General features: G+C 50.6%; 1 protein-coding gene across 1 annotated transcript; it reads left to right on the forward strand.

Annotated features, from left to right (window-relative positions):
• Nucleotides 1-3361: 3361 nt before the first annotated feature.
• On the forward strand, nucleotides 3362-13488 carry BARHL1 (BarH like homeobox 1). Its single transcript, XM_075905785.1, has 4 exons — nucleotides 3362-3669; nucleotides 3972-4649; nucleotides 9300-9522; nucleotides 12135-13488. Exons 2-4 carry the CDS (start codon nucleotides 4190-4192, stop codon nucleotides 12427-12429), a joined length of 978 nt encoding a protein of 325 aa, XP_075761900.1. The 5' UTR covers nucleotides 3362-3669; nucleotides 3972-4189; the 3' UTR covers nucleotides 12430-13488.
• The last annotated feature ends 1461 nt before the right edge of the window (nucleotides 13489-14949 follow it).

The raw sequence follows: 14949 nt of genomic DNA on the forward strand, positions 1-14949 counted from the left end.
ATTGCTCCGACCCCTAAAAAGAGGCAAGCCCACAACTGCCTCCGAAATACGGCTGGATCTGGGCTGCTGGGGAGAAGTCGCGGGATCCGAGCTGTTAGGGGGGCATGAAGCGAGTGGGAGGAGGGGGACGGGTCAGAGGAACCCGACCCGGGTCGGGTTTCACTTCATTCACACTGCGCGGTTTAGCTCAAGAACTGAGCCACGAGGCGATTCGCGTTTTGGAATCTAACCGATCGAGTTAACGTGATTCCCAAATACCAATCGCCCCAAATCCGTTTAACCCGATTTGTCAGGGAGAGGCTAAAGTCCTGGCCACTGGCTGTGCAGAGAAACCAGGTGGCAGCGGAGTGGGGAGGGAGACGGTAGCACAGCTAATCCCGTCGGATTGCCCAGGAAATCCCAAAGAGCGTTCGTGATCCACCTTGAGCTGTTCCATCCGAATTGAAACGGCGCAAAACGGCCTCTTCGGGCTGCCCGCCTTGCTCCGATTTAGGCGCACGCGGAACCCCGTCCGCTCGGGGAAGGCTGGCTCCGGAGGGGACTTTCCCGAACTTGTGCGGCGCGCCCTGTGGAAAAGCAAACGACTCACAGAAACACCCTCTCCCTCGAGAGCCGCCAGGGAGAAAGCGATCGGGTCGGAGTCCTGGTAGCGAGCACTGGCCGGAAAAGAGCGTCCCATTCCCCCAACTTGTACCGAGTCTAAACTCGCCTGGAAGAGGGAGATTTGCAGCTCTTGCTCTTCCTGGGGATGGAGACAGACGCCTGATCAGCCAACTGGAGGGTTTTTTCCCCTTGACTTCCCCGGGCTAGTGCTGAGCCCCATTAATCTAGGGGGCCTGTACAAAGACAACTTCCGAGGTACAGTTATAAGTCAAGCCCTGCCTCCCTCCCCCCATCACTACCCCTTTGGCTGATAAGGACTTTGGGCTGCAACGTGGCACGGCTCTAGTTAAAGCAAGAACGGCCAATAGCCACTTGAAACAAGTCTCTGTATTGACTCTGCGCAGGGAGCTCTGAAACTACCACCCCCCACCCCGTTAAAAAAAAGAGAGGGAAAGAAATTCACCGCAAGATTCCCTTGGCTAAGTTCGAGAGCGTGCGAGCCTGCTGGGGGGGGGGGGGCAATATTAATAAAAGTGAATGAATAATAAAGGAGAACGAATACGTCTCTAAAACCCTGTGGGGTGTGGGCAGAGGATGGTCGATTTCAATGGGGAGGCTAAAGGCAGCGGCTGGCCAAGCCCACATCAGAACTCCACACGCACGAAGTTTGGGATCGCAGTCAGCGGGAGGAAGAGCAGCTTTGCCCCCTCTCGGGAAGCGGCAGAAAACGCCCGGGTGTTACCTGACCACTTCATAGCAGGCGTCCGGGCTGGGCAGAATTAGGACGGTGTTGAGGACCACTAACCCGGGTCAAGGGGGGATCAGGGCTGAGCACCGCTGAAGCGACCGTACACAGAGTCAGGTGGGGTAAGGTCCCGTTGTAGGGGAAGGACGCGCTAAGAATCGCCCCTAGACTGTGGGTGCGTATCTGTTCTTGGAACCAGAGAAGGAAATGTATTAGCCTGGACATGAGGCGAGCGCGTGCTGGAGGCCGGGGGAGGGGAGGCTCAAAGTCCGACCCAGAACTCCAGGAGTAAGTCCTGGAAGCGCTGGCAGGCTCTGCCCCTCTGTGACAGCTGGCAGCCGCGTTCCATCCTCCCGGGGGATCCGACGCAACTTCTGCAGTCCCGAAGCTCGGTGCATTTGCCCGCTTCCAAGCTGCTGGCCGCGGGGATCCTTGGAAGAAGGACAAGAGGCAGCAGCCGCCTGGACCGAAGGGACGGAAGGAGAAGAGGCAAATAAATAAAAAGCGAGAGCGAAAGAAAAACAATGATTTTCGTGTTTTGTTTTTAGAAATAACAAAACTATGCAGACAGATCCGCGCAGTGTAACCTACAGAAACGACAAAACCCTACTAGATAGAAGTACCTGGATGAATGGACAGACAGGCAGATTTGTCTACAAACCTTTTGAAGGTGCACACCCGCTAAAAGGACGTGGGAGCTCTCCCAGATGCATTGCCAGGGAGTAACTTGAATTAATTACAAACTCTGCTCCGATTGGTATACTTAGCCCCTTCAACTAGAGGCAGCGATTTTAGGATCTTAGGAAATCTGTAGATAAAAAAGAGCTACAAAATCGAAGGGAAAAACCAGTTTCTTTGGGGGAAATAGGAAGGTGGTTCCAGAAAAGTGGTGCGGAGGATCCTTTAGAGTCCTCACCGAAATGCAGCCCCGCAACCCTTTATTTCATCTGCCTTTCTGGAAGACTTTTGAGAGAATAGGATAGAGTAGCTTCGCCTGCCTTGAACTGAAAACTCGGGAACGGAGTGTGAGTGGCTCAGGTATAAAGATCATTTTTAGGCGTTTAACGAGGAATGGGGTCCCATTGCCTCGTGGGTTTAGTGGAAGGGGTTAGACTAGCAGAAAAAAAAGCCAATCAGGTAAAATTCTTTAGCGTTTGCAGTGATGAGAACCGTCCTCCCCCCTTACGATTCTATCGATTGTTCTGTGTACTAACTACATAGTACGGTAACACCCGCCTTTGTGTGTGATTTCTTTCTACCTGGTGGATCTGAGATGTAGCTCATTAAAAGCTAGACCATTCTGATCTGGATCCGTCCCCTGCGTTATTATTATTTCCTCTCTCGGCTCTAGAACGATATATACTGCCGATTGCTCGATTTACGAGTCTATTATTCTTGTGGCTTTAGTCTAACTATTATTACCTCTTTAGCACTAGCTTGTTTTAAAAAAAACCATCAAAAGCAAAGCAGCATTTCGCTAGACACAGTCCGGCAACGGAGCAAGAACATTTAAATTATTTTTTAAATGAAAACAATGTACAGAGAAGAGGGTTTGACCAACCAACAAATGCAAATAAATAATAAAAAAGAAACGGGGTCCTTATTAAGAGCAATTGAAAGAGGAGAAGAAAAGTCTCACGGCTCCTTTCTTGTCTTCAGCATTTAAATCTTTCGTCCGTGGGTTTTTTTCTTTTTAAACACGCAGAAAAACTTTCTCAGCGTGAGAGGAACGAATAATTCAGCTAATTGTGGAAAAAGCAAAAGTTAAAAAAACCTACCAAACCCACACACATCCACCCGGACCTACCCCCTATTGGTAATAACCCCATTAAGAGCTTCATCAATGGTGTAATGAAAGCAAACAGGGTGGAAATTGCCTGTAAACAGTTGGAGCTGGGCTGTAATTAATTCAGTGTCTCTTTTAATCAAACTGAAAGGAGATCAGGTTCCTGAGTCAGTTGTGTGACATCACCCCAAAAGCCCCCCAGCCAATGGGAAGGGAGAATGCTCAGACACGTGGCCGGGGCACCTTAAAAAAAAGACGACGAGGAAGAAGAAACCCAAACTAAAGTGACAACAAGTTCGGTTTTTTTTTTAAAGGGGAACGTGTCACCAGCGGAGCCGGCAGGTCGAGCCTGCCGCTGCCTCTGTCCGAGGTGCTGAAAGCGGCGCGCCCCAGACGCGGCCAGGAGGGCGACCCATTGAGCGATTTCGACACCATGGGCGCAGCAGTCACCGCTCCCAGCCGCTGAACCTTCCAGCCAGCCTTTCTGTCGCTGGACCAGCCCGATGATTTAGCTCCGAAGCAGGATCCGGCCGAGGTGCTGGCAGGGCCCCTTCCCCCCCCCTCCCCAGCCATCCCACCCCACTGACCTCCCCCTCCCCCTCGCATTGATTTTTTAATCATTCACTAGTTAGGGCGCTGAAAACCCCCTTGGACCGATCTTTCCCTCCCCTTCCAACCTGCGGGCGCTGGAGTGCGGAGCGGATGTATTCTTTTGGAGGGGGAGTTGGGCTTAAATCGAGAGGGTGCGGGAGGGGGGAGGGTGTCCCCGAGCAAAGTTGGACTTTTTAATCCTTGTTCTCTTTCTGCCTGTCTGTCTGTCTGTCCCCCTGACCGCAGCTGGCTGGGATGCTGAAGGAGACGGGCTGAGCCGTGGATCTAATGCGCCGCGCCCTTCCCCCGCCGGGAATTGTTGGCCAACGGGCTCGCTGGACCCCGGACTGAACTTTGCCTTGTCTCAGCCCCACCCTCGCCCGCCGGGTCCGGACTGCCGGCCATGTCAGCCTGAGAGGGGCCGAGAGGGTGCGACCGGCTGGGGCTGGGGCCCGAGCCTGGCCATGGAAGGCTCCACCGCTTTTGGGATCGACTCCATCCTGTCCCACCGCGCCGGCAGCCCGGCCGCGCCCAAAGGAGACCCGCTGATGGGGGAGTGCAGGTCCCCCCTGGAACTAAGCCCCGGCTCCGAAGTTAGCAGCGGGTGCCCGTCTCCCCACTCGCCGGGGAAGGAATGTCTGGAGGCGGGGGCTCCCCGGCCAGGCGCGGCCGCGGGCTTGGAATCTCACCTCCAGCCGGGGCAGGGCTCGGCGCCTTCCCAGTCCCGAACGGTGACCTCGTCTTTCCTAATCAGGGACATCCTCGCCGACTGCAAGCCCCTGGCTGCCTGCGCGCCGTACTCCAGCAGCAATGGCCCGAGCGGCGCGGAGCCGGCGGGCCGCCTCCCAGCCAAGCCGGGGGAGGACTTTCGAGAGAAAATGGACAAAAGTAGCAGCAACGCCTCGTCCGACTCGGAGTACAAAGGTAAGAGCCGAGGGGAGGCGAGGTCGCCAGCTGCCCCAGCCCGCGATGAAAGCTGCCCCAGGCTTGGTTTCTACGTCACCCTCCCCCTCCTAGCCTTTCTTTCCACTCCTTGGTCGGCTGTGAAGGCATTTGAAAGCGCTTGACATTTTCTACACTCCCCCTTCGCATCCAGGAAAGCGCTTGTCCTGTCTCCGGGAAAAAAGACTCAGCGGGTTGATTCGGTCCCCGGTTATTTCTTGGGGGGAGAGGGGTGTCTTAATTTGCTATCGCTCCCCTAGGTTCTAGCTGGGTTCTTTACACCTGCGGCCGACAGTCCAGAAATCAGGGATAAATAAGCACTATTCACAAAGCTTTAAATAGTGGGGGGAGGTGTGTGAATTTTTCACACAAACTTTAAATGGTGGGGTGAGGATATATAGCATCGGACGGGGGCCCATTAAAAACACTGGGGAAAAAACATACAAATGAGCCCGCTTCCTAGATTAAACCCGCAGAATTTCCTTGCTCCTGTAAAGGTCTGAATTCTGCTTGATCACACGAGTAAGTACATGTCCAAGAACGCCATTCGTAGATTTTATTTTAGCAATTTCGTTCTGCGACGCTGTGTCTTTGCAGAGGGTAATTGGCTAGTACATCGCGCGTAGAGAATTCGCCCCTTAGACTCTTGGAATTTTGCCCTCTAAATATTTACAAACTAAAAGAGCCCGGAAGAAATGGGTTTAGATTAATTCGTTCACTGTTGGACATGCAGGGGAGCTGTGAGCGGTTTTTTTAAAACAACAATATCATTTCAATAACAACTTCAGGGTGATCAGAATTCATTTAACCGCCAATCAGTTCTTTGAAAGCTGCTACCAAGCTTTACAAAAGTATGACCCATAATGGGGAGAGAGAGAGATTCTTTTTGTCTAAATTAGTGAATTTCACTGGTAGAAGACTGGGATTTTAACTTCACGATATTGAGCGGGACATTCTATAGACCCCTCTATTGTTGTGTCGTCGTCCCCCCCCCAGTGTTGTCCCTCCCCATGTTGATTTTGGTGAATCTTTGGACGTGAATTTGGTGTCTCGCTCTTTTTTAAAAAAACTTTGCCATGGAAACATTACAAGCAGCTAGTTCTAACCTGTGCACAAAGTCTACAAGGGATGAAATAATTTTAAAGCGACTGTTTGAAGTCTGATTGCAATACGGCGTATTGGCACATCAGGCGGAATGAGATTTCTGCTGCAGACATTCCTAATTTCTGAATATTGTATTTATGGGTGACTGAGAGAAGGAAAGAAGGATATGGTCAAAATAAGCCAAGATTTCCTTGTAGGTAGGGAACTTTGATCTCTGCTTCTTTGCTTCTTTATTTGTATCTTTCTTAACATTATTTTTCCTACTGACCTTACCATTTTAATTATGATTCCTTCCCTTCCTCTATTTTGCACCAGATAAAAAGCCCAGCACCAGCTAAACATTAATTAATTAATCTGGAAGTACACGGGGAAATGTGCCTCTTTAAAATATATTTTAGGTAGAAAATTATTTACCTAGTAGATTTTGGAAACTTTTCGAATATGCTCAAAACGAAGCCGGTTTTTCTATTTTCATTCATTTTACAATATTGACTGAATGAGCGAAGGGAAAGTGATCTGACTGGGTAGGAAAAGAAATTGGCTTCAGTCTTTTGAAGGAATGTGATCAAATGGAAGTCAACATTCAAAGCTTTCCCCCCCCCCTTTATTTGTAAATTCTGTTCGCCTGTCTCTCCTCTCAAAACTGCCAAGCTGTGAAGGAGATTAGGTAGAAAAATAAATGCAGGCTTGTGACGCCACTAAAGCAGTAAATACAAACTATACATATTTTTTGGATCCTCGATAAGAAACATTACATGGTACAATTTGGTGCGGAAAATTTCCTATCAAAGCCATGTACAGTCAGGTTGCCCGCGAGTGGGAGCTGACAATCTGCATTTCATAGTAAGCGATTAGATAATGATGATACTAATAATGGTAAAAATAATAAAAAGCAACCCGCACTGACCAGCCATTCCCCCTACAAAGGCCGGGACTTCAGCCAGACACAGCTTTCTTCTTCCCTATCGGGAGAAACACATAGTTTGTGAGCTTATATTCCACTAAAGTGGGGCTGGACATAGATACGTTTAATGCATCAAATGGTAACATGCCTACAATTATTTGTTTAATTGTTTAAAAATAAGGCCTACTCCCAAATATAGGCCCCCTTACACCGTTTTTAAATCAGTCTTTCCCATTGATTTAAATAAGCCTGAACAAAGACAGAGGGTTCTATTATGCCACTGATGTACAGGCAGAGTTTACCGAGTTCAAAGCGAGATTTTTGTTTAAAAAATACTGGCACAGGGCGCTCCTTGCGATTGATTTAGCCCAGATGAAAAATAAAGGCTTCCCATGAGTTTATGTGTAGCCAAACACGAGCCTTTTAAGTGAGAAAACAACCCTGATAGGTATAAGAAAAATTCCCTTGGTAACTGAGCGAGCTTTTCAAAGAAATAGCGTTTAAGGAAGGTGTGTGGGGTTTTTTGTTTGTTTTTTGTTTTTGTTTTTTTTACAACCTAAATAATGGGCTAAGCATATTTGGAGCTGTGTTGATTATCGTTGAGGAAATCGGAGAAACTGTTTCGTGTCAGCTGGACTGAAATCCAACAGGAAGTTTAGTGGTTAATCAGGGCTTTCTAGGAAGCCGGAGGAACAATTGATATTCCAAATTCGAGTTATTTCTCTCTCCCTCCTTTCTTTCTTTTTTCTCCAACCAACCTCCTCCCCTTCTCCCCCCCCCCCCCCCGAAGTCTAAACTTTAATAATGTTTAAATGTTTGGATCCGATCCTGCCCCCCAAATTCCAATGGACGCCTAAGGAAATCCATCTCCAATAACTTTAATGATCAATCAAATAATCCCCAAAGTTTCTCCCCCATCGCTTCACCCTGAAATAAGCACCGTGAAGACTCCATTTTCCAAACTATTATCTTTGCAGAAGTCACAGGCGACTGGTTCCACCGGCCTATATTTTATTTAATTTTTGGAAGGGGAGAAGATGGGGGGGGGGGTGTTTGTTTCGCCATTAAATGAAACAGAATCTCATGTTTAAGAGCTATTCAGTGGTTTTGGTCTCTATCTGGTCTGCTAGATTCTGGATTTCTGGTTGAAGGATTTGGTTCCCTGGTGGCTCAATTAACCGGATTATTGTCTCCCTACAGAGAGAAATCAACTCGCATTCAACTACAGCCCTGTCACTTCTAAAACCTTGCACAATGAAATTTACCATAAACCCCTGTAAAAACCTAATGCAGCCAATTTATATAAACTGAAGCTTTTTGTTACATAATCTCTTTAAGGGAGGGAGGGAACCAGACCTTTTCTTGCTCGGATTTTCCAATCTAGTACAGATGTTTTCAGGGGTAAATCATTCTTTGTAGCCATCAGTGTCTCTGTGTGCTTGTGATATATTGATCTGCTTGTGGGTATATTATAGAAACACGGAGACTTTCCTGCCTTAATGAACCATCAATAAAACATCTCATTAGGCGTTTTAAAAGTTAAATCATAGCAAAAGCATGGCCTCACAGCGCCACTTCTCAAATATTTCCTTCCAACCCTTTAAGAACTCCATTTGTTTTATGCCTGTGGGCCATATGACACGTGTGTGTGAGAGAGAGAAAGAGAGTTCTTTACAGTATAGTAATAATAACCTGTCAGTGAAAATGGCTCTTTGCAAGCATTAGGTGAATTAAAAGTGCGCAGTACTACAAACCCAACCCCAAAAAGCGCCTCTACTTGATGGTTACCAAAATCAGATTTTTATTTGTTCCTGTGCAAAAAGGAACCAGACAGCCCTTGCAAACCAGTTGGTAGGGTGGGTTGCGGTTGATGCTAGAGGTAGGCCGGATAGCGGGGGAGGAATGCAAAAAGGAACTGAAGCATTTCAATCACAGAGCTCGCAGAATTAGATCTTTTTGAAAATGAGACCTTCAACTCGTAGAGAAAACTCGCCTCGGTCCTGAGTGTATCCTCTCTACATGCCATGGAGGTATCGGCCTTTCCCCCAGGAATTTGCTCTCTCTCACACACACACACACACACACACTTTGAACGGCATCTCTGGCCTGCAACCCAAACAGGTGCCATTGGCTATTATTTCTCACATCCGGTCATGCCCAGGGTTTGCTCTCCCCCTCCACCCCCCATTTCTGTATTACCTGCCTGCGAGCAGTGTGACATTCGAGTCCCCTGGTCAGCTTCACCGAGAGCCGAAAGGCAGCGGGTCATCACAGACCCCTGGGACTAGGAGAGAAGGCAAAACTCCGGGCCAGACAATAGCCAGGGGGAGGGGGAGGAGAGAGCTAGAGAGAGTTTTTGTGTGTGTCTGAACGTGTGTCTCTCTGTGTGTGCGCGTGTTTGGGTCTATGTGTGTCTGTGTGTCTGTGTGTCTCTGTGTGTGCGCGTGTTTGGGTCTATGTGTGTCTGTGTCTCTGTGTGTGTGTGTCTGTGAGTTGGTGTGTTATTTCTTTCTCCGCCTGCGCCTCTCTGCTTCTGTTGTTGCAGCTTAGCCACACACCCCAGTTTGTCTCCCCTCCCTGTCTGACCTGACCCGGGTTTCCCTTCTTTCCCCCCTGGGGCGCAGTGAAAGAAGAAGGGGACCGAGAAATCTCCAGCTCGCGGGACAGCCCGCCGGTGAGGCTGAAGAAGCCCCGCAAGGCCCGCACCGCTTTCACCGACCACCAGCTCGCCCAGCTGGAGCGGAGCTTCGAGCGGCAGAAATACCTGAGCGTGCAGGACCGGATGGAGCTGGCGGCTTCCCTCAACCTCACCGACACGCAGGTGAAAACCTGGTACCAGAACAGAAGGTAAACACACTGCAGCGCCCCCTCCCTGTCCCTTCCCCCGGGCCGCAGCATCTTTGCGTCCGCAGCGAGGCAACCGGCCGGCCCAGACCCAACCAACTTCCTACAGGCTCCCGATCGGGAAGTTTTTTTTTTTTTGGGGGGGGGGGGGGGGAATACAGCTGGGAACCCCGGACTAGAGCAGCCCCGAGCCAGCGGTGCTGAGCGAGGCCCGCAGCGCGGCGTGGGAAAGATGCTTACAAGGGCGAGGCCCGGGTGGGAAAGATGCGGGCTGAGGGCGGGAGCGATCAGCAGAGATTTGCTGCGCTGCGGACGCAGCCGGGCGCCCTCGCTTTGGCTGGCTTCGAACTAGCAACCTGCAGCTGCCAAGGGCTCCTCAGCACGTGCTGCTCCCGAAGTGTAGCCCGAGGGTAACCCGAATGCACACGCGCAGGATCGGGCCCCAGACAGACCCAGCAGCAGAAGCGGCGCGGGGGGGGGGGGGGGGCGCCGTCTGGCCAGTGAAGCGTGGAGGAAGCAATGAAACCCTAAGGAAAAACGCGAACCCTACGCTGCTGCCAGCGGGGCGAATAACCGAAGGGAGGTGGAAGGGGGTGACCCTACCCGACTTTGCATCAAAGCAGAACCCCCCCCCCCCCCATCAGATCGCGGGAGAAGCGGGAGGAAAACACGAAGGAGGCTGCACAGGGCGAGAGGAAAAGCTCTTCAGCTGCTTTCACAGCCGGCTGGGCAGCGGGAGAGGAAGCAACACGTGCCGCCCTAGGCCCAGTTTGATCTCCAAGTGCTGGAACTCCCCCCCGCCCACACACACACACACACACACAAATCACCCGCAGCCATTGCCTCCTGCCCCTCCCCCCATTTATCCTTGTCCCGCTCCTGGTCTCTGCCCCCCATGCAGGGAGCCAAAGCCACCCCCCTCCCCGCACCGTTAAGGGAAAAAGTCAAAAAAATGTGCGTTCAGCTAAACACAACAGCATAACACCCCGGCCCATCAATAATAAATACCCGGCATCAATAATTAACGCCCGTTCCAGTAATTACACAATTATTATTATGATGAATAATTTAGGGCTGGAAATAGGTCTAGCGCGTCCGCGACAAAACTGTAGAAGGCTGGAGACGCCGGGCTGATCCGGGGCTGCGACCGCCGGCTCTGCGCGTTGATTTTAGAATAATCCGCATCGGAACAAAACGAGCCGCCCGCCGGGTTTTCAGTAGCCCAAGAGCCCCGGGAAGTTCGTCCCTCCTGCCCCCCTCTGGGGCTTGAAGGGCGAGTTTTCTTGGAAGTTTCTTACTTGAAAAAAGGAAACAAAATCATAAAATCTCCCCAGTGTGATGCCCTTTGGAAGGGTTTATTACCCCTAGTTCCAGAAAGCGGTGTCGGCTTTCCCCAGGGTCGTGGTTTTTCGTTGCCAGTTGAAAAGCAAGCACAGCATTTGCTTTATTTTTGGAAGGGGGGGAGGGGAGGCCAAGCACAAATGTTGCGAGCATTGCATCAGGGACCGACCTCTTCCATTCTGAGGGGACCAAATTTGTTTCGGGAACTTCAAAGTTTCTTTTCCCCGTGGAGGGTTGTGGTTATTTGTTTTTCAATTTGATTTCAACCCAAGTCCTAAGACTCCTATCACAAAATGCAGGTGCTATTCCTCTCCCCCGAATCCGAAAGCCCTCCCACGAGTCCCACCTTCTTTCTGGCTTCATCTGAAACCTGAGCTTACCAACCCAGTCTGAATTTGGTTTTAAGTGATTTTCAGAGGCTCGCGTGCAAGTTTTTTTTCATAATACCGCGCACAACGGATTAGAAATTAACCAATTTGCAAACGGATGCTAGCGCAGAAAGCGCCCAGCTATTTCTGCACGAGTGTATCTGATCTGACGTTAGTATGTGATCATCATGCAGGATTACATTAGCTAGACAGATCGACCCAGAGATCGATCATCACCTGCCTTAGCTGGAAAATTAGAGGTGGCTGTTTCCAATCGCCATATACCCACGTGGGTGCGGTGACATGGTATCATGTTTAGTCAGATGCAAAGTGGGTCTTTGCCCACGAATTCTTATGCTCTAATAAGCCTGTTAGCCTATAAGGTGCCACAGGACTTCTTATTGTTTATGCAGATTCAGACTAACATGGCTACCCCTTTGATACTTGGTATCCTGTTTGGGGATCACATCTTGCCACGCGCACACAAAATAGCAGATAATGTGTCTGATCCCAGCTGCAATAATATATATTTTTTCCAGCTCAGGAAAACGCTGGAAAATCCATCTGACGCATTGCCTGCTTGTGCCTCGCCAGAATATAGCTCTTCTGATCACACCACACACGATAAAACACACCCGTGCTCCTGCAGCGTAGTTCGCATGACACTGATGACTTACTACTCTAGTATTGCTCCTTGGCCAGGCATGCATCGAGGGCAATTAATACCCTTGTCAGTTTCCCCCGGAGCAGGTGCGCGCGCCGCGGTTCTACTCCAGATGGGACTGCAGGCGCCCGGTGCCTGGATTTCCCGGGGCGCGGCGGCTCGGAGTTGCACAGGAAAATAGCAGGAGGGGTGTTTCCACCTCGGCTCTCTCGTGACCCGCGTGTGTTGGTTTCCCTCCCCAGGACCAAGTGGAAGAGGCAGACAGCGGTGGGACTGGAGCTCCTGGCAGAAGCTGGGAATTATTCGGCTCTCCAGCGAATGTTTCCGTCTCCCTATTTCTACCCGCAGAGCTTGGTTTCCAACCTGGACCCGGGCGCGGCCCTCTATCTGTACCGGGGTCCCAGCGCCCCTCCCCCGGCTCTGCAGAGACCTTTAGTGCCCAGGATCCTCATTCACGGACTGCAGGGGGGCAGCGAGCCGCCCCCGCCTTTGCCCCCGCTGGCAGGCGTCCTTCCGCGAGCGGCGCAACCGCGGTGAAGCGCAAACTCCGCAGCCAAGGAAGCCAGGATGCCCCATCTGCTCCCCTGCCTACACCGCCCTGACCATCCGAAACTGTACCCCGAGCCTAAGGAAGGGGGAGGGGGAGAGGCGGACTAGACCCTTGGCATTTGGACACCCACTTAGCCACACCACAAAACCATCATTCACCCTAAGGAAGCAAGAGACACTTTGGAAAGGAAAAAACAAAACGAACTCAAATCTTGCGCGCCCTCGCTGCAGTTACGCGCTTAAATCCTGCGCGCCTTCGCTATCATTTTGCGCGCGCTCTCTCGGGTTAGTGGTCAGAGATACCTAACCTGGAAAGGGGTGGGAGATCGCCTTCCTGGAAATGGAGAAAGGGAGCCTAACAAACAAAAATACAAACTTAATGGAAAGCATCGCTGTTCAAAACTGGGAGGTGGGGGACGGTTTGGAGGGGGGGGGCGGACACAAAGGATCTATTAAGAAACAGCCCAATAGACACGGTTTTGTGATCGCCCACCCCACAGACACAGAAACTATCTTTGCCTACTTCCGAAAATCTTTCAATATTGGTAAATATTCTCCTCCAAAACATTGAGGGACAAATTTTACCCTCTCCGCAGTCTACGTTTCTCCCTTCCCCCTCCCGCACAACGATTCTTCGGCATTTATTCTCTTGTTGCCTATTCAGGCCTTTTTGCCCCTTTCCTCCGCTTTCTAGCACTAAAGTTTGCCCCCCCCCCCCAACACACACACAAAAGGAGATTTCAGGACAGAGGAAACACCGTAAGATCGAATAAAGTCAGAATTGCCACGTTGCAGAATGAAAAAGTTTCTCCTCCAGTCGGAGTAAGAGAAAAACTGAATTCATCTGATGGTAAAAGATCTATTTAAAAAATGTGTTACACTTTAAAGGGACCATGGCAACAAAACGATGTCCGAGTATTCTCTTCGTGGGTTTTGTTTCCACTCCCAGAATTTATCGCGTTTCCACGCTAGGGCGGCTCGAAGATTCGTTTCATCAACAGGACTAGCTCCCTGCTAACTCCAGGCAGCCCCTTTTTACCCTGTGCTCGTCGCTTGACCATCAATGAGCCCAATGTCTGGGACGGGAGGTGGCTTATGCACGGACCGAGGATCGTTCGCTATACATGGCTCTGGTTATTATTTTTAATGAACATAAAAGCGGCCCACCCGTGCGTCTGTCACAAGCACATCCTGGAAAGTAGGGCTTCCCTCCTGCTCAGGACGCAGCTGAGTTTTGGCCTGAGCAAGGACTGGAGGAGGAAGCAAAGGTAAATTGCAAATTACTAGCTCCCCGAGCATGGCTTCTCATTTTTGCGCGTTGGTTCCAGGCTCTGTTCTGCGCTCTCTCCCTTGCTTTCTGGTCACTCCCCGCCCCTTGTAAGTAACACTTCTCAGTGTGCAGGAATTGGGCAGCGGGGTGGGCAGGATGGGCCGACACGAAACATGCAACATCGGTCCCTTAATTCGATCCATAATGAACCATCCACTGGTCCCCGACCCGTGGGATTGCAGCGGAGTCTTTTTAGGCTAAGCCAAGAGTTCTGAAAAAGTATGTAACTAAAGGGGGGGGGGGGGATTTGTAAATACGCGTGTGCAAAATGTATATGAATTATTTATTTGTGAACCCCGAGGACGTATTTGTGTAAGTGATTCTTGTAAGTCTGTATCCCGGATTCTCCCGTCTGGACTTTGCAAGGGAAAGAAGCGAAGGAGAATTCTGCTTTAAAGAGAGCAGAACAAACAACAAACAAATCCCAACTGCTGGCTCTCTCGCTCTTTTTTAAATGTGGAAATAAACTTCTTTACAAACGCGCCGCTCCAGTCCTTGGCCGGCTTTTTATGCTGTTTACTCTGGCGGATCAAAGAAGCCAAAGAGGAGGGAAAAGAATTGGGGGAGGGGGAGGGGAGAAAGAAAAAAGTTTCCCCGAATCTCACCCACAGGCAGACAGATTTTGGCCACTCAAAGAGGGGACCTGATTCTGCTGGGTTGCAGCGCCCCCTGCTCAAGAGAAGACGCGGCTGGTTTACACCGTGCTAGCATAAGGAGACTCCTCCTGGATTGCAAGGGGGCAGTCCTGCTTTCCACCTATGAGAGGAGCTTCTCCTCACTCCGGAGTCACTCCTGATTTAAACTCCAGCAGAGTCAGCCCCAGAGAAACAGGAGACCCAAACGGAAGGTCCTCCTCACTCCGGAGTCACTCCTGATTTAAACTCCAGCAGAGTCAGCCCCAGAGAAACAGGAGACCCAAACGGGAGGTCCTCCTTACTTCGGAGTCACTCCTGATTTAAACTCCAGCAGAGTCAGCCCCAGAGAAACAGGAGACCCAAACGGGAGGTCCTCCTCACTTCGGAGTCACTCCTGATTTAAACTCCAGCAGAGTCAGCCCCAGAGAAACAGGAGACCCAAACGGGAAGGTCCTCCTCACTCCGGAGTCACTCCTGATTTAAACTCCAGCAGAGTCAGCCCCAGAGAAACAGGAGACCCAAACGGGAAGGTCCTCCTCACTC

Source organism: Pelodiscus sinensis, chromosome 22 (assembly GCF_049634645.1).
Source record: "Pelodiscus sinensis isolate JC-2024 chromosome 22, ASM4963464v1, whole genome shotgun sequence".
Taxonomy (NCBI): Eukaryota; Metazoa; Chordata; order Testudines; family Trionychidae; genus Pelodiscus; species Pelodiscus sinensis.

Excerpts from the sequence above, each read along its gene's own strand:
- BARHL1 (XM_075905785.1), top strand. The coding sequence starts at position 4,190 with ATGGAAGGCTCCACCGCTTTTGGGATCGACTCCATCCTGTCCCACCGC. Across the intron at positions 4,650-9,299 it reads GTCCGACTCGGAGTACAAAG|TGAAAGAAGAAGGGGACCGA; the intron begins GTAAGAGCCGAG and ends CCTGGGGCGCAG. Across the intron at positions 9,523-12,134 it reads ACCTGGTACCAGAACAGAAG|GACCAAGTGGAAGAGGCAGA; the intron begins GTAAACACACTG and ends TTCCCTCCCCAG.